Source organism: Macrotis lagotis, chromosome 1, assembly GCF_037893015.1.
Source record: "Macrotis lagotis isolate mMagLag1 chromosome 1, bilby.v1.9.chrom.fasta, whole genome shotgun sequence".
NCBI lineage: Eukaryota > Metazoa > Chordata > Mammalia > Peramelemorphia > Peramelidae > Macrotis > Macrotis lagotis.
This window is the reverse complement of record NC_133658.1, coordinates 251,283,110-251,302,706: the sequence shown is the minus strand read 5'-3', so window position 1 is coordinate 251,302,706 and position 19,597 is coordinate 251,283,110. Positions and strand designations below refer to the sequence as shown.

The window sequence follows — 19,597 nt, the reverse complement described above, 5'->3', positions numbered from 1 at the left end:
ATTTGAGTAGAGAAATAAAAAGGGTTGAAAAGTAAGCGCAAAGTTCAAATCAATCATCCTCTCCATGAAATCACGGATTCTCTCAGCCAAAAGCATTACATTCACCCTCAAATTTTTCAAGTATTACATTTATTTCTGTATATTTTATTCTCCCAACTTGATTCTTAACAAGGATTCTCATTTATCTGTGCTTGGCATATTGCTTACACATTACAGATGCTTTAAAAATATTGCCCAAATTGACTGTCTAGGATTTCCTCTAACCTAGGTTCTGTGTTCCAAGTTTCCTTATGCCACTAATTATGAAACAGGGAAGAATGTTAAGAATAAAGGATGAGTTATGGTGATATTTATCTGAATTCTAAAGTGTTTCGTTTATTGCTGTGTTATCTCATTTTACCTTCAAATACAAGGTTTCTTTTCAATACAATTAGCAAGCAGACAATCTAGGACATACCTGACAAAGCAGGACCTCCCTCTTGCTGAGCTTCTCCATTTTCTATCCTATCTTCATGAGAGCCTCTCCGCTGGTGTTCACCATTCGTTAAGTCAGTTTTTTCAGGAGTTGATGTTTTGCTTGGTAGTTGGTTGTGCTTTAGCTGGTTAAACTTTGGGGATCCGGCCACAGCCTGAAGCACAGGAGATTGGGGTTTGGAATGCATTTTTTCTAATTCTCTGGCCTCCTGTAACTAAAAGCCAGTAAGTACAGGGTTCAATCCAGATAAAAAACTCCTTTAAAAACTCATTTTATGTCTTATCATGTTTAATGAAGCCTTTCCCAACTGACTCACATGTGTAGCTTTGAAGTACTTTCTTCCTCATCTGAATTCAGTATTCTCTGCTCTTATACACTAATTCTAATTTACATTCTAGTGAAAAGGGGCAGCTGGGTGATGCATTGGACAGAACATTGCTCCTGGTCTCAAGAGGACCTGAATTCAAATCCAGCCTCAGATAGTTAATAATTACCTGTGTGATGTTGGGCAAATCACTGAACCCCAATGCCTTGCCCCCCTAAAATCAAACATTCTATTGAAAGCATAATTCACCCAAAGTATGTTTAATATAGTCAGACAATTAAAGAATGCATGCATGAAATAATTAGAATAAAAGGAAAAGTAGGTACTTAATTTATCATCAGAAATAATAAAGTACAAGAGAAAATAAAATTTTCTCAACAACTCACAGACTTGCAAGTCTCCAAATAAACCAAGCCTGTATGTAAATTATATGCTCCTGAGAATCAGGCAAAAAGCGCTGGATCCAAGTAGAGCCAGAACACCCCAAATCTTGATTCTGCCACCTACTAGTGATACAACCTTAAGCTTGAGATTCCATATTTTGGCCTCAGTAAAATGGGATAACAATCTAGATGCCATCTTCCTCCCAGATAAATGAAATGGAAGCACTTTGTAAATATGAATTATTACTATTAAGATATTAAGAATACACATCCTAGTCTATCTTTAAGTCTCTTCTTACTGGTTTCAGCAAAACCAGAAAGTTTTTAAGGACAAGCAAGCTGATACAGCTTGTACAGCAAGCTTATAATGAAAGGTCTTTTTTCCTCTCCAACTAACATCAAGGTAACTTTCCACTTTTCCTCACTACTCATAAAACCTTTCCACTGATAACAAAGATAAGTAAAATAATTCAATACATTAGACACGTATAAAAATAAAAACTAATTGGCCATCTGTGTTTCACCAGTAGGGGCAAAGGAATCTCTATAAGAGAAAAATGATAGTGGTGCAATACATAAGGCTTGGCCATATATGCAGGCCAAAATCAAACAGTTTACACACAGAGACTTACAGACAAAAGCATATAAACACAAAAACAATACATACAGAACCCCTAACCAGCCCCTAATTATGTAACTAAAATGATAACTTACTGCTTGGTTCTCCATTCGGGTAAAAATCACATTCAACATCTGAGTGAGAGTTGCCTTGGCAGTTGTCTGATTAATGAGATTTTTACTGGCCAGATAGATGTTGTAACATGTCCTAACTGTCTGAAGTATTGTGCCTTCATGAATTTCAATGTGTGGGGAAGTCACTGCAGTAAGAAGTGCCTAAAATAGAAAATACACACAATTTCCACTGATTTATACTTTGTGCCATATACTGAGGGTCTCTAAAAGGTAAACCCATTTCCTTACCATTTTAAAATTTTTTTGAGAAGAGAACAAGAAAAAAGATGGTTAATCAGGGATCTGAACTATTTTCAGTGACAGTATTCAGTTTGCACTCATTAAATCCATTATGACAAAATCTTTTAGAATTATAAATTAAAATTTAACTGAACTTAAATATAACTGAATTTCCAATTGTACACTTTTATTAAATACACACAAGATTAAGTGTTAAACAAACCCTCCACCTAGAAGCTAAAATTCTACACAACTGAGTTAATCTATTATCAATCACAAAATAGGCACATCCCTTGCAAGGGAAGTCAGTTATCCCATTTTCCACAAATGTTTCTTTCATTTCTTGTTTAGGCTTACAGCAATGATTTTTAAACTTTTTGTGTGGCATAGACGCCTTTGGTTATCTTGTGTAACTTTTCAGAATAATCTTCAAATATATAGGATTACCAAGGAAAGTATTACACTGACAGACATCATCAAAATATTTTTAATAATATGTGCAAGTCCTTTAAGTTTGGAACCCTAGCTCAAGAAGAAGCATAACAGTTATGGTCTATTACTAGATCTTTCCTTACAGAGCAAAACATTTTAAATCTCAGCACACCAATCTCTGAAACTATTTGCAATCAACTAATGGTAATGTTGTTAATGTTGTATAATAAACCATAACAGCAATAAAAATGGAGGGCAGGAAAATGGGGTATTACTGATAAGTGCCCCTTGAGAAATGGTAGACTGGAAAGTAAGTCTCTCAAAGAAAATAGACAAGAGAAGCTGCTCCAAAATCCTTAATTCATAGACTAATTTTAATTTGTCCTAGTGGGGCTATTAAGTTTTAAAACAAAACAAAAATCCTGATTTCACTTTTCTTATTAAATAATTACCATCCCTTGTGTACCTTTAGATAGTACTGTTTTATGCCTACATCTATAATTTAATATTATGTATTATAATTATTCACATACATGTCTTAATATAATTCCATGAGGGTTGTTATGCCTTATGTAAACTTTATACCTAGCAAGCAGGATCTTATTCCACACATATGCTTAATAAATGCTGTTGAATAACTGAATTGAGTTAAATAGCACACTGAGAAATTATAGTGTTTAACAATTTAAAGGGCACAACGGTATAAGTAATACTGAATCCTTCTGTTTCAGTTTAGCACCTAATTTACTTTCTTCTAACTAAGCCAACTACTTGGTGAATTAAAAATCCAAACTCTCAATGAAAATAGCATGCTCATTTAAGAACCTAAGCAAGCAAGCAAATAAATACCTTAATTATTTGTAATTGCACCCCTTCATCAGTCTGAGGGCCCTGGAAACAATTGCAAACAGTTTCAACTATCCGGTCAATCAGGCGTTTTCCAGGGGCTCCACTGTCTGGAGCATTTCCAGTAATGTGCCCATATGCGATGAGTTTCTAAATACAAAGAGAAAATACATAATACACATACACATATAGCTGTACATATAATCTGTACATGTACTATATATATATATATATATATGTATATATATATATATATATAAAATACACACGTTTTATACACACACACGAGAAGTTTCTTATATCTGAATAGATATAGGGAAATACAGAACCAATATTCAAGGTCTTTAACTTCCATTTCTCACTAATCTCACTGAAATAGATTCCCAAGGAACAAGACTAGAATCATTATCATATAAAATCTGTCACCCCTGAGATCAAATCCACCCTGTTTTTGCCTGGATGACTAGAGTCTATTTCTTTGATTGTCAAAGTAATATAATACAACATAAAAATTCATTATGAAAAATTCTGAAATTTGTATCAGGAAATGATTTGTATAGAAGATGGTCTTTCAGAAATTGATTGCTTCTATCTGTAATACTTTTAGCCATACATGGCCTATAATTTCTCAACAAAAGACTGCAAAAAAAGGTATTCTCCTTAACAAGTGTCCATACACCCTTGTGTCATTTTTCCATAGGCAACCCAATGAAGATTAATTTCTAATGCTATAGAGTGCAAAACTGAACTATAGCACTAAATCCAGGTAAATGATAAACTACAAGGTACTAAAATTTCTTACTAAGCTATGAAAATTTTTCCATTTGAGAAGAACAGATAGCAGATTAGTAAAGGGAAAACAGCAGAAAGCAAGACTTTTGGAAGAAGTAGTACCATACCTGACTAACAGAGGATGATTTAAATAATGTACTACTCAACTTCCATCCAGTGGGATTTTAATTCCCTTGGGGTGTGTGTGTGTGTGTGTGTGTGTGTGTGTGTGTGTGTGTGTGTGTTAAAGGAAAGAATGACTTTCCAATTCTATTTGGACACTGGACATCTGTTACTACTGCTTCAAAAAGTTAACTCATTGGACTTGGACTTCATTAAGAGTAGTACAGTATCCAGAACAAGGAAGATGATGCCACATCTACCATCCACAGTACTGTCTAGTTCTGGCCCTATACTTTAGAAAAGGTATTTACAAGTTATAGTTCATTTTAAAAAGGCAACGAGGATGTAACATATTACATAACAAATAATGCTATCTAAATATGAGTTAAAGGATCTGAGGATGACTAACTTGAAGAAGAGAAAATTTAGGGAAGGACATGCTAACTGTCAAGTCAAAAGATGATTCATTAAAGTTGCTCTGATTGCTCTAGAAAACAAACCAGGACAATGAGCAAAAATTATAAAGAGGCATGATGATGAAAAACTTTAATGATGATGGAAATAATTAAAACCCCAAAATATAATTGCCAATGGACTGATTCCAGAACATTTCTCACATACACCTCCTTCATTCCATTGACCCTAGTGATGAGTTGCTCACTTCTGACGGTTTTCATGCAAAAGCTTCATTCACAATATGACGGATGGGATTCCTGTTTTAGGTACTTGCCTAACCATCCCCTCACTAGCTAATCACGCAAATCACACCTGGATTTCCCAGGCTGTCTTAGAACCTTTCCACTTCTCTATCTTCACTTTCTTAGCTCCTGTCTCCATAACTTTCCAACAGTGGCATGCATTCCCTCCTCATATTCACCTCTTATAATCCAGTTTTCCTGCAAGGCTCAAATGAAATGCCACCTCCTGTATGAAGCTTATATATATGTCTTTAAAGACAGGAATCTGTCTGCATCTCCATCACTCTACAGTTCCTGGTCTATAGCTAGGTGTCCTCCAATGTCCCGGGTCAGCTCTAGGAGTATTATATTCCTTCAGTGTTAGAAAATTTGCAAGCTTTGTAAAAAGGCAGTTTGCTACATGGTTTATTGAAGGGTAGCTCTTTACACACCCAGCACTGAGTGAGATTTGATCACCTATTATTATTGCATTAAAATTTGTCTCCCTATAACTATTACCCACTGGCTCTAAAATTATGGTAAAGATTCATTCATTCCTACATTTAATCTCTGGTTCTCTGATGATACCAAGGAGCAAGTAGATAAAGAGCTGGACTCTTAAGAAGAAAATTCCAAGTCAATCATCCTACACAGGGTCTTTCATAAAACCAGTTAAGTTATTGAGAAAGCTGAAATGTAAGTTTTCCAAGGCAAAAGAATATGAGTGGCTTGCATCCTAAGTTATCCAACCCACTGAAGAAAACATCAATTTCACCGTTCTGTTTCTCGGTCAATTCTTCTGAATTCTGAATTTAAAAATTTTTTTAAATGAAGGAAAGGCATAAAGGAACAAAGAAGGCTGCTTCTCCTTACTTTCACAGCTCATAGCCATCCAAAGTCTAAGGATAATGTTACAGCAAGGACTCCTATTCAAGTGGATTGGGGCAGATGGCCTCTAATGCTCCAATTGAGTTTCACTGAGTATATAAATAAGATCACGACTCAAACTTACAAAAGCATCTGGTAAGCCTTTCTCTCCTTGCCTTTGGCTCACACTCTCAAATGAGTATAATATCTATTTTACCCGAGATAAAAGTAGGAAAGGAAAGGGATGAGGAAAAGGAGACAGAGGTGGGGAATGGGGGGGTATGAGGAGGATAGGTGATAGAAGGAAGGAAAGATGGTGGGAGGGGGGTCAGATACAAAACACTTGTGAGAAGGAACAGAGTGAAAGAAGAGAGAGAATAGAATAAATTGGGGGTGGGGGAACAGGATGGAGGAAAATACAGTTAGCAACAGTAATTGGGAAAAATACTGAAATGTTTCTCTGATAAAGACCTAATTTCTCAAATATAAAGAACTGAATCAAATTTATAAAATCTAAGAGCCATTCTCCAATAAATGATCAAAAGATATGAATAGTTTTCAGATGAGTTTATCAATGCTATCTATTTAAAACTTTTTTTAAAAAAATCCTAACTCAACACTGATAGGAGAAATGCAAGTTGGAACAATTCTGGGGTACTACCTTATTATACTTATTGGGTTGACTAATAGGTCAGAAAGAAAAAATGACAGATGTTGGAAAGGATGTAAGGAAAATGAGACATTAATGTACTGTTGAAGGAGCTGTGAAATGATTCAACAATTCAGTAGAGCAATTTGGAAATATGCCTAAACCACGCCTATCCAGGTCTATAATCCAGTAAAAGGAGCATTATGTATAAGGTTATTTTGAGTAGCTCTCTCCTGGTGGTAGGGTACTGGAAATTGAGGAGATGTCTACTGGTTGGGGAATGACTGAACAAACTGTGGTATGTGACTATGTGGTATGGGAAATGAAGAACAGGATGCTCTCAGTAAAAAAACTTACATGAGCAGATGCGATGGGAAATGTACTATACACTAAGTAAAAGCAATGTTAACAGCAATGTCAGACTTTTCTGAGCAATGTTGTGACCCAAAAGAACTCTGAAGGACTTCAAAAGAATACTATCCAACCCAAAGACAGAGCTTGAGGGTGTCTGAAAACAGTGATTCATTGAAGAGGAAAGCATACTTTTTTTTTCCCTTGAGGTTTCACTTTGGACGAAACATGACTATTATGATAATGTTATTCATGACTATACATTTTAACCTATATCAAATAATTTTCTTTCTCAATGAGGGGAAATATAGTAGAAGGGAGAGAATTCAGAACTCAACATTTTAAAAGTCAATGTCGTAACTTGTTTTTGCATGTAACCGGGGGAAAATAAAATAAAATAAAATGAAAGCATTTGGTAAAAAGATAAAATAAAGGGGTTTTTTTTTGGGGGGGGAACTAAATCTTTCCGTTCTACTACCAATAACCACCACCCTAAATCAGAACCTCATTACATCCTAAGGGGACTACTGCTACAATGCCACAATAAGTATCCAAGAGGAAGTAAATCTTCCTCTAATTTATCCTCCATATACTGCCAGATTCACCCTCCAAATTCAAGTACAAACACCTATCCCAGAACTCAAAAAACCTTCAGTGATTCCCTACTCCTTATTAAAGTTCAAACTCCCTTAAGCTATTTGGTGTTCAAAGAAATTCAGAAACTGATACTGCCAAATTTTTTTCAGATTATCCCCCTTTACTCCTTTCAAAGCATATTATAGGTCAGCTTAAAAGTTTTTCCATCCTCCCAACTCTGAAACTTTGCTCCCACTATTCATGTGGTAGAGAAGAAAGAGCAATAGAATGGAGAATTTGGAGACATAGGTTTGAATCTGGTTCCAACAAGTATAAGGACCACGGACAAGTCTGTTAATTTCTCAAATCTGTTTCCTCATTGGTAAAATGAGGATAATACATGTACCACCTCCCTCACAGAGGTGAAAGGGGAAAAGTGCTTTATAAACCCTTAGGGATCATAAAAATTTGAGTTACTTTTGTTATAGAATGATTTTTCCCAGGCTCTACCAGTTAATATTTGAACCCCTTTTCAACATCAAAGTAAAGGAAAAATTTATCTTTATTCTGTATTCCTAGAAGTACCTAGTATATCCTCTACCACAATCAATCATCATAAAACTGTTAGTCCTATGAAAAACAGTACTTTGAATATTAACTAAAAAATTCTAGTGTGGTTACATACTCACAGAAGTCAAACATCCATTCTACAACACCTCCCTCACAAATATCATACTCCAATTACAAGAGGGCACTAAGGACTATTGACAAAGTCAGCAGATTAAGTTAAGGGGCGGCTAGGTGGCGTAGTGGATAAAGCGCTGGCCCTGGAGCCAGGAGTACCTGGGTACAAATCCAGTCTCAGATACTTAATAATTACCTAGATGTGTGGCCTTGGGCAAGCCACTTAACCCTGTTTGCCTTGCAAAAAAAAAAAAAAAAACATAAAAAGATTAAGTTGTTTGATCAATTATGTTTTCTTTTTTTAATTTATTTATTAAAGATTTTATTTATTTTGAGTTTTACAATTTTCCCCCAATCTTACTTCCCTTCCCGCACCTTGACACAGAAAGCAATTTGACAGTTTACTTTGTTTTCATGTTTGTTGTACATTGATCCAAATTGAGTGTGATGAGAGAGAAATCATATCCTTAAGGAAGACATAAGAAGTATAAGAGATAACAAGATCAGACAATAAGATATCTGTTTTTTTCCTAAACTGAAGGGAATAAATCTTTGAACTTTGTTCAGACTCCATGGTTCTTTATCTGGATACAGATGGTATTCTCCATTGCAGACAGCCCAAAATTGTCCCTGATTGTTGCACTGATAGAATGAGCAAGTCCATCAAGGTTGATCATCACCCCCATGCTGCTGTTAAGGTATAGTGTTTTTCTGGTTCTGCTCATCTCACTCAGCATCAGTTCAGGCAAATCTCTCCAGGCTTCCCAGAATTCCTGTCCCTCCTGGTTTCTAATAGAACAATTGTGTTCCATGACATACGTATACCACAGTTTGCTAAGTCATTCCCCAATTGAAGGACATTTACTTGATTTCCAATTCTTTGCCACCACAAACAGGGCTGCCATGAATTAAAATTATGTTTTCAAATTTATAATCTCCAAATTAAAATTTTGTGGGGTTCCATTAAAACAAGAAATATTTGTTCTAATATGAAGGAATAAGTTGTATCACTTTTCTACACCAATGCTTTAGAAGAATTTTACAGAAATAAGTTGTTCCATAAGGAATAAAAGATGAACTAAAGCAGGATACTAGAGAATTCTTCCTTTATTGATAAACTCATAAAGGGAAACAGTAAAAGAATTAGAATTTATGAATAACAAGGATTCTGATTTTGGAGTTACTTTTTTTTATTAAAGAACTTGCCATCGATTTTTAAATAGTTACACATTGTAGAGATTCTCTAGGAGTCACTCAGTTAATTTCTTTAAATACTGATAACTTAAAGATTGGTGAATTCCATCAGTATCACCTTTCTGTTTCTTGATCAACTCTTAAATTTAAAAATTTCACCATTCTGTTAGCCCTTCTATTGATTCAGAGAAAAACTATTCTACAATTAGGTAGATGAACTTAACAAGTTATGATTCTCTAGAGTTTCATTAGCTAAGTTGCTCTTCAAATGACAAATATCTCTGGGACCATATTTATGGTATTTTGGCAGAATCTACTAGTTTGTATTCTACTGGTATTGTTTTAAGGAATTGAGATTCATTTCTTGTATCTTAAGAAGGTATTAAACTAGCACTTTTATTGAGGTTTTTTTGTATAATGATATTTTTAGAGACATTACAAGATGTGGATTTTACTCTTGGCTCTACAATTTACTGGCTGTGACCTTGACCAAATCATTTAATGTTTCTGAGCCTTAGTTCTCTAATTTATAAAATATGCCAAGTTCTTTCTAGCACTAAGATTCTATGGATATACTTGAGATAAAATGATTCCTAATATCATTAAGAAAGGGAATGAGTAATAAAAGTTCCATGTAAGTACACCAAATTTTACCAAAATTTCTTTTTTGGGCCTAAGCTGCCACTTCAAATTTCTTCAGATTAATTTTTTTTCAATTAACAAGGATTTATTTTCCTTTCCTCCCACCATTCTTCACTATTGGGGGAAGGTGAAGAAGACACACCAAAAAAAAAAGATTCAAGTAAAAAAACAAATTCCTGAACTGGTCTTGTTTTCTGGAATCAGTTGCTCATTTGATTTCTTCAAATTTGTTTGTATCTTCAATGCTGTAATTATTGCATATATTGTTCTCCTAGTTCTGCTCACTTTATTCTTCATTTAATTCTTCCTTTTTTTCTCTAAAAGTGTCCTTTTCATCATCTTTAAGGCACAATAGTATCTTCTGCCATAATTTACATTAATATAAGTCATTCCCTGAAGTGGTTATCTCCTTAGTTTGCTAAAAGAGCCATCATAAATAATAGTGTACAAATAGGTCCTTTTTCTTTCTTTGAAATTTTTTTGTAATACAAAACAAGTCATAGTAAAGATGACTTATAGGGTATGAATAGTTGTGTAACTTCTGAGCATTGTTCCAAATTGCTTTCTGGAATGACTAGATCAATTCACAGTTCCACCAGCAGAGGAGGGATATCAAATATGTCTGAAAAGACTCCTGAATGTGGACTGAATTAAATTAAAATATAACTGAGAAATATTTGACAAAATAAAATACAATGAAATACAGATATTAATGTGTGGTTTTCTAAGTTAATATGTAGCCCAAGGATATCATTATATGTGGTTTAATTGCTCCCATGTATATTTTGAGTTTAATACCACTGTACTAGAAAGAAGCTGCTTTCCCATAACTCCTCTAGCATTTGCCATTTCCCTCTTTAATCAGCTTTGCCAATCTTAGGGGTATGATGTTGAATCTAAGAGTTCCTTTCATTTGCATTTCACTATTTTTCATTTGGCTTGAATGTATTTCCCTAGAGAACTGTTTATTCATATCCTTAAATTATTTACCAACTGAAGTTCTTATTCATATCAATTTTCATTATGTATATTGGAAACAACATTTTCAGAATAAGTGCAGCAAAGATTTTTCCTAGGTAATTGTTTCCTTTTTAATCTTGGTTCTAATGGATTCATCTGTGCAATACCTTTTAAATGTTATATATATCCAAAATTGTCCATTTTATTTTCTGTGGATGCTATCTCATTTCATCATGAACTTTTCTCCAGGCCATATAATTCCAAAAGATGCTTTCTTCTGCTGATTTGCCTAAGATATAACACAATATTTAATTCACATATCCATCTGGATATTATCTTAGTCTATGGCGTTAGACTTGTCTATGCCTATTTTCTGTGAGACTACTTTCAAATTTTCTCACAATTTTAATTAGCAAATTCTTGCCCCCAAAACTGGAATCTTTGGATTTATCAACACTAGGTTACAGTGCCCATTTTCTTCTGTATGCTGTACATCCAATTTGTTCCACTGACCTACTTCTGTTTTTTTTTAATTTTTATTTTTGTACAAATGATTTTTATACAATACTAAAATATTCTTGTTTAAGAGTAAAATAATACCCCCTCCCCCCAAAAAATATAGACCCTCATGAAAAATAAAGTAAAGGAAAGAGGGAAAAAGTTGTGCTTCAGTCTGTGTTCCAACACTACCAGCTCTGTCTCGGGTGGATCACATTCTTTATGATAAGTCCATCACAAAAGCAACCTCCACATTTCTCCACCATTGTAGTTGCTGATTGCAACTCCCTCCATTCATACCTCCCCACTACCATACATTTTCTCTCTCCTTTCACTCTATCCCTCTTCTAAAATGTGCTGCAGGGTAGCTGAGTGGCACAGCAAACTGATTACCAGCCCTGGGGCCAAGAGGCACCGAGCTCACATATTGCCCCAAGACCCAGAAACCACCCAGCCCTGTGATCCCAGACAGGCCACCCAATCCCAACCCCTTTCAAGAAGTAAAAAAGAAAATGTGTCATATCTGATCACTCTCCTGCATGATACACCCTCTCCTCCATCATTCACAACCCTCCCCTTCCCCCTGCTCTCCTTTTTACTCTAGATGTCTATAATCCATTGATTATATATGCTGTTTCCTTTCCAAAGCCACCACTGATGAGAGGGAAGATTCCTTCATTCCCCCTCACCTTCCCCCCCCCTTCCATATCATTGCAATAGCAAAAAATCTTACAAGAAATATCTTAGCCTATTCCACCTCTCCTTTTCCTTACTCCCACAGTTCCCTTTTAGCCATTGACTCCATTTTTACAATATATTATATCTTCAAATTCAACTCTCTCCTGTGCTTCATCTATAAAAGCTCCTTCTACCTGCTCTATTAAATGAGAAGGTTCATATGAGTATTATCAGTTATCATTTTTCTATGCAGGAATATGTAGTTCATCATCATTAAGTCCCTCATATTTGCCCCTTCTCCTCTACTCTCTATGCTACATCTGAGTCCTGTATTTGAAGGTCAAACTTTCTGTTCAGCTCTGGTTCTTTCAACAGGAACAATTGAAATTTGTCTGGTTCACTTAAAGTCCATCTTTTTCCCTGGAAGAGGATGTTCAGTTTTGCTGGGTAGTTGATTCTCAGTAGCATTCAAGCTCTTTTGCCTTCTATAATATTGTTGCATGTAATATGAGCCCTTAATATAGATGCTGCTGACTGCAGCTCCACAATATTTGAATTGTGTTCTTCTGGCAGTTTGTAGTATTTTCTCTTTGACTCGGGAGTTCTGGAACTTGGCTATAATATTCCTGGGGGTTATTTTTTTTGGATCTCTTTCCAGGGGAGATAGGTGGATTCTCTCAATTTCTATTTTTCCCTCTGCTTCTAGGATATCTGGGCAATTTTCCTGTAGGAATTCTTCAAAAATGATGTCAAGGCTCCTTTCCTGGTCATGACTTTCAGTTATTCCAATAATTTTTAAATTATCTTTCCTGAATCTGTTGTCCATATCACTGTTTTTTTCAATGAGATGTTTCACATTTTAGTCTAATTTTTCATTCTTTTGGTTTTGAAGTATTGTGACTTGATTTCTCACAAAAGCAGCTTCCACATCTGAATGATTGGTTTTCCTCAGAGAACTTTCTTATCTCTTTTTCCTTCTGGCCAATTGTGCTTTTTAAAGCATTCTTCTCAATAATTTTTTGAACTGTTTTATCCATTTGACCTAAGTTGGTTTTTAACATGTTATTTTCTGCAGCATTTTTTTGGATCTCATTGACTAAGCTGCTAACTTCTTTTTCATGTTGTTCCTGCATCTTTCTCATTTCTTTTCCCAATTCTTCCCCTATCTCCCTTACTTGATTTTCAAAATCATTTTTGAGCTCTATCATAAGACTGAGCTGAATTTCTGTTTTTCTTGGAGTCTTTAGATGCAGAATCTTGTACTTCCTCATCTTCAAATTGAGTATTTTGATCCCTCATGGGGTCAAAGACAATGTATTTCTCAATGGTGTTCCTCTTTTTTCTCTGTTTACTCACTTCTCCAGCCTGTGCCTGGTTTTGGGGTGCTTCCTGAGCTTTTGAGTATTAATGTGACACCCCCCCCCCCCCCCCCCCGCTAAGGATCTCAGTGTGTGAAGCTCTGACTTCCCTCCTGGTCTGTGAATTACCACAAGCACACCCCTCTGCCACGGGGCTGTGGTGGGGGGCTCTGTTTAATGGGGGGCAGGTACAGAGGACAGCCTGCTGAAGTCTCTCTCCATGCCCCCAGGCCCCTACCTTCAGGTAGGTGGAGCACTCAAGGCTCAATTGCCTGTGGGCTCCTACTTAATAACTCCTCTCCTGCTTACAGGCTCCACGACTGCTTCTGCTTCCGGTTCCTGGATCTGGGCTGCTATGGGGCCACTGTGGACTGCTGCACCTGCCCTGAGGACCTGGGCTTCGTGGTCTTGCTCTGGCAGAGGTCCCCCCACTGATTGCCCCAATTATGTCTGGTGCTTGCCAGTGTGTAAGTCAGGAAACTGCCCCTGCTGCCGTGAGCCCTGGCTCTCAGATGCTCTGGGACCTCCAGGAGGGTGACATTTCTTTACTCTGGCAGGAAGCACCTCTAACCCCATGGAGCAGAGCCTTTCCACTATTTTCCAGGTTACCATGGTTTGGAGAATTGCCTCACTGGATCTTTTTATGGGTTCTTTCTCTAGAAAATTTAGTTAAGAGTCATAATTTTAAGATTTTTGAAATAATATGGAGAGAATACCTAGGAGAGGCTCTTTTCCTGTCCCCATCTTGGCCCCGGCCTACCTGTTTCTCAAAGAGTTGCCCAATTGTTTAGAAGATTATTTATTTTATAGGACAGATTGAAACTTCGTACTTATCTTCTATCCAACTTTTTTTTTATTATTTTCCTTCCATTAATATTATTTTTCCAGGTCTAGAAACTTTTAGAGATATGACTGGTATGACACTAAGCAAATTAATTGAGTATTGTCATTTCTATCATATTGGCCCAGCCTACTTATGTTCTTTTTTTTAATTTTAGAAAGCTTTTATTTCTTTTGAGTTTTACAATTCCCCCCCAATCTTGCTTCCCTCCTCCCACAGAAGACAGTTTGCTAGTCTTTATGTCATTCCCATAGTATGCTTGAAATAAGCTGAATGTGATGAGAGAAAGCATATCCTTAAGAAAGAAATTGAGATATAGCAGAATTACATAAGAAGATAACACTTTTTCAATTAAAGGTAATATCCCCAAATGACAAATGGTCAAAGAATAGGCAAAGGCAATTTACAGATGAAGAAATCAAAGCAATCCAGTCATATGAAAAAATGATCTAAATCATTAATTAGAGAAATGCAAATTAAATCTGGGACACTATTACATTGCTGGTGGAGCTGTGAAATCATCCAACCTTTCTGGAAAGAAATTTGGAACAAAAATGTGCATACCCTTTGATCCAGCAATACCACTACTGTGTCTATACCCTGAAGAGAAGATGAAAAAGGGTAAAAACATCACTTGTACAAAAATATTCACAGCAGCCCTGTTTCTGGTGGCAAAGAATTGGAAATCAAATGAATGTCCTTCAAATCGGGGAATGGCTTAGCAAACTGTTGTGTAAGTATGTCACAGAACACTATTGTTCTATTAGAAACCAGGAGGGGTGGCTAGGTGGCATAGTGGATAGAGCACCAGCCCTGGAGTCAGGAGTACAGGAGTTCAAATCCGGCCTCAGACACTTAATAATTACCTAGCTGTGTGGCCTTGGGCAATCATTTAACCCCATTTGCCTTGCACAATCCTAAAAAACAAACAAAAAAACCCAGGAGGGATGGGAATTCAGGGAAGCCTGGAGGGATTTGCATGAACTGATGCTGAGAGGAGCAGAACCAGAAAAGTATTTGTACACCCTAACAGCAACATAGAGGTGATGATCAACCTTGATGGACTTACTCATTCCATCAGTGCAACAATCAGGAAACAATTTGGGGCTGTCTGCAATGGAGAATACCATCTGTATCCAGATAAAGAACCATGGAGTTTGAACAAAGTTCAAGAACTATTTCCTTTAATTTAGGAAAAAAAACTGATATCTTACTATCTGATCTTGTTATCTCTTATAATTTGTTTCTTCCCGAAGGATATGATTTCTCTCTCATCACACTCAATTTGCATCAACGTACAACATGGGAAACAATGTAAAGACTGACAAATTGCTTTCTGTGGAGGGCGGGGGGAGGGAAGTAAGATTAAAGCAAAAATTGTCAAACTCAAAATAAATAGTCTTTAAGAAAAAAGAAAAATCAATTAAAGGTGACAGTCTTTAATCTTTGCTCAAACTCCACAATTCTTTCTCAAGATGGCAGTACAAAAATATTCATAGCAGCCCTGTTTGTGGTGGCAAAGAATTGGAAATCAAATTAAATGTTCTTCAATTGTGGAATGGCTTAACAAACTGTGGTATATGTATGTCATGCAACACCATTGTTCTATTAGAAACCAGGAAGGATGGGAATTCAGGGAAGCCTGGAGGGATTTGCATGAACTGATGCTGAGTGAGATGAGCAGAACCAGAAAAACACTGTACACCCTAAGAGCAACATGGGGGTGATGATCAACCTTGATGGACTTGCTCATTCCATCAGTGCAACAATCAGGAAACAATTTGGGGCTGTCTGCAATGGAGAATACCATCTGTATCCAGATAAAGAACCATGGAGTTTGAACAAAGTTCAAGGACTATTCCCTTTAATTTAGGAACAAAACACAGATATCTTAATCTTGTTATCTCTTATACTTTTTGTTTCTTCCTTATAGATATGATTTCTCTCTCATCACACTTAATTTGGATTAATGTACAACATGTTAACAAAGTAAAGACTGACAGATTGCTTTCTGTGGGGGGGGCCGAGATTGGGGGGAAAATTGTAAAACTCAAGTAAAATCTTTAATAAAAGAAAAAATGTAAAAAATAAAAATAAACAACACAATTTCAGGCACCTAGTAGGTTCTCTATATAAATGCTTATTATCTTCCCTTTTTCCTTACTTATCATACTAAGGAAAGATCCATTTATCTATGTAAGTGCTAGAATTAGAAGGATTGTGAATATGTTAAATTTTAAAAATTCCTAGCATAAATACAACCCAATCATAGTATATCTTCTTCATATACTGTCATAACATACCTGCCATTATTTTACTTGAAAATTGTCTATCAATATTTACTGAGCATACTGGTTTATAGTTTTATTATTTTAGAACTCAGTTCACTTATCAAGAAAATATTTGTATCATAGAAGGAATTTTGGTAGGGTCTCAACTCCTATACATCGAACAGCTTTTGTAATATCAGAATAATTATTCTCGGGGCAGCTAGGTGGTGCAGTGGATAGAGCACTGGCCCTGGAGTCAGGAGTTACCCAAGTTCAAATCTGGCCTCAGACACTTAATAATTACCTAGCTGTGTGGTCTTGGGCAAGCCACTTAACTCCATTTGCCTTGCAAAAACCTAAAAAAAATTTTAAAAAATTATTCTCTAAAGTTTGAAAGAATTTGCAAGTCCATATTCTTCAGGAGTTTTATCTTTGAGAGTTCATTTTCATTTATGGCTTGCTCGATTTCTTTTTCTGAGACTGAATTATTTTTAATGTTATTAATTATATTAATCTAAGAATTTTATAACTCTAAAAATAATTATCTATTTCATTTAGGTAATTCATTTAATAGGCATATAACTGGGAAAAAATTACAAGCAGATAAGTCAGCCTAAAAGCAGTCAGGTTATCATGAGGAAGAGAGTGGAGGCAACATGTGCTAGGCAAGTCAAACATCCACCACTACCACCATTCTGACTACTACCATCCCTCCAGTCCTGAGACAGTACAGAACTCTGAGTCCAAGAGCCCTGGCAATTTCTCTCCCTCCAGACCCCTACCACCAATCCTCACTACCATCAGCAACAAATGCTGACAAACTGACAAGAAGAAAAATAGTCACAGAAGCCTTGGTAATAGTTGAACCTTCTCCCACAGCATCCTAATAGGTATCATCCAAGGGAAGCAAATTCTGCAGAGAAGGTGCTAGCTACCCCCACCAATTACCAATTAATTGCTACAAACAGATCAGACAAGCCAGCCTAGATGAAGCAGTAAGTGCCTTGAGGGAGAGACAAGAAGCAGAATGTGCCAAATAAGCCAAACCACTAATAACACCATCTCCCCTCCCCTCACACCTTGATGGGGACAGTCTGAGATCCTGTATGCCAGAATCTTGGGAACAGCAATGTTTCTATTACAATATGCTCAAATGTGGGAAATGCAGCCAAGTAATTGTTTCTCTACATGCTGGTCATGGCTACTTATGACTCAGAAAAGAAAATTCTTGCTGCTGAAGTCACTGACACTGTCAAAATAGTCTGACATCAGAAACTGATAGGATTTATGTATTGAAATGACATTAAAGAAGCATTAGCATTTGCTTCCTCACTGGACCCAAAGGTCCACAGAATCCTTTCATCTAACTTTCTGCTGAAAGATCCTATTTGCATTGTCTTCTCCATTAGGATGAACTTCTAAACAGAGACTTTCTCAGATTTTTATCTGTATCTCCATTGCTTAGCATAGTACTTTGCCCAAGGTACTTATTAAATATTTTATTCATTAATCAGAAATATTTCTAATATTTCATTTGCTATAAATTCATTTTTTTTTACTTTTCATACAATAATTTTGTTTGTTCGTTTATTTTTTCTTTTAAAAAACCAATCTAGGGGAGGCTAGATGGCGTAGTGGATAAAGCACCAGCCTTGGACTCAGGAGTACCTGGGTTCAAATCCAGTCTCAGACACTTAATTACCTAGCTGTGTGGCCTTGGGCAAGCCACTTAACCCCATCTGCCTTGCAAAAACCTAAAAAACAACAACAACAACAACAACAACAACAACAAAACAATCTTTACATCTCTGAGGTATCACCTCACATCTTTCAGACTGGCCAATATGACCAGAAAGGACAATGATCAATGTTGGAGAAGATGTGGGAAATCTGGGACACTAATGCATTGCTGTTGGAGCTATGAACTCATCCAACCTTTTTGGAGAGCAATTTGTAATTACGCCCAAAGGGCAATAAAAATGTATATACCCTTTGATCCAGGAATACTACTACTGGGTCTATACCTTGAAGAGATCATGAAGAAGGGTAAAAACATCACTTGTACAAAAACATTCATGGCAGCTCTATTTGTGGTAGCAAAGAATTGAAAATTGAGTAAATGTTCATCAATTGGGGAATGGCTGAACAAACTGTGCTACATGATATATGTGTGTGTGTGTGTGTGTGTGTGTGTGTGTGTGTGTGTGTGTGTGTGTTACAGAACACTATTGGTATTAGAAACCAGGAGGGATGGGAATTCAGAGAAGCCTGAATGGATTTGCATGAACTGATGCTAAGCGAGATGAGTAGGACCAGAAGAACATTGTACACCATAACAGTCACATGGGGTTGATGATCAACCTTAATGGACTTGTTCATTTTATAAGTGCAACAATCAGGAAAAATTTTGTAACAAAAACCAAAGACTATTACCTTTAATTAAAAAAAAATGTTATCTTATTATATAATCTTGCTGTCTCTTACATTTTATTTTTTTTCCCTTAAGGATATAATTTCTCTCTCAACACATTCAATTTAGATCATTGTATAGCATGGAAACAATGTAAAGACTAACAGACTGCCTTCTATGGAGGGGTAGGGGGATTTGGGGAAAAATTGAAAAATAAATAAATTTATTTTAAACATTAAGAAAAAAACAATCTTTACTGATTAATTTAATGGGGAAGAATTGGTTTCAATTTGTTAATTCTTCTTTAATGATTTCTATTTTGATGTTCTATTGAGATTTAAAAATTTATTTGCTTTTTAGGTTTTTAAAGTTGTTTATATAATTCATTGATCTGTTTTCTTTTGTTCAAGAAGATGTATAAAAACATGTATTTTTCTCCTAAAGACTACTTTGGCTGCATTCTCATTGTTATTTCCATGATCAGTACAGTAACTTATACATAATAGAATACTTACTGATTTCTCCAGATTTGATCCATTCTTTAGGAATAATTCATTTTTTAGTATTCAATTAATTTGCATTCTTTGTTTCTTCAGTAGTCCTTTCTGAATATAA

The 19,597-nt window shown here is 35.9% G+C and overlaps 1 protein-coding gene across 3 annotated transcripts in view; it reads right to left on the bottom strand.

Moving 5' to 3' along the window:
• The window catches only part of ARFGEF2 (ARF guanine nucleotide exchange factor 2), a 141,060-nt gene that overhangs the window by 89,881 nt on the left and 31,582 nt on the right, over positions 1-19,597 (bottom strand). For 2 of the 3 annotated variants that reach the window (XM_074210197.1, XM_074210198.1), the window contains exons 4-6: positions 3,437-3,583; positions 1,898-2,077; positions 458-689 (exon numbers count right to left, since the gene is read on the bottom strand). In XM_074210197.1, coding sequence (XP_074066298.1) covers positions 458-689; positions 1,898-2,077; positions 3,437-3,583 — 559 coding nt within the window. The remainder of the gene's footprint in view (positions 1-457; positions 690-1,897; positions 2,078-3,436; positions 3,584-19,597) is intronic. The other variant, XM_074210199.1, reaches the window with a different exon arrangement.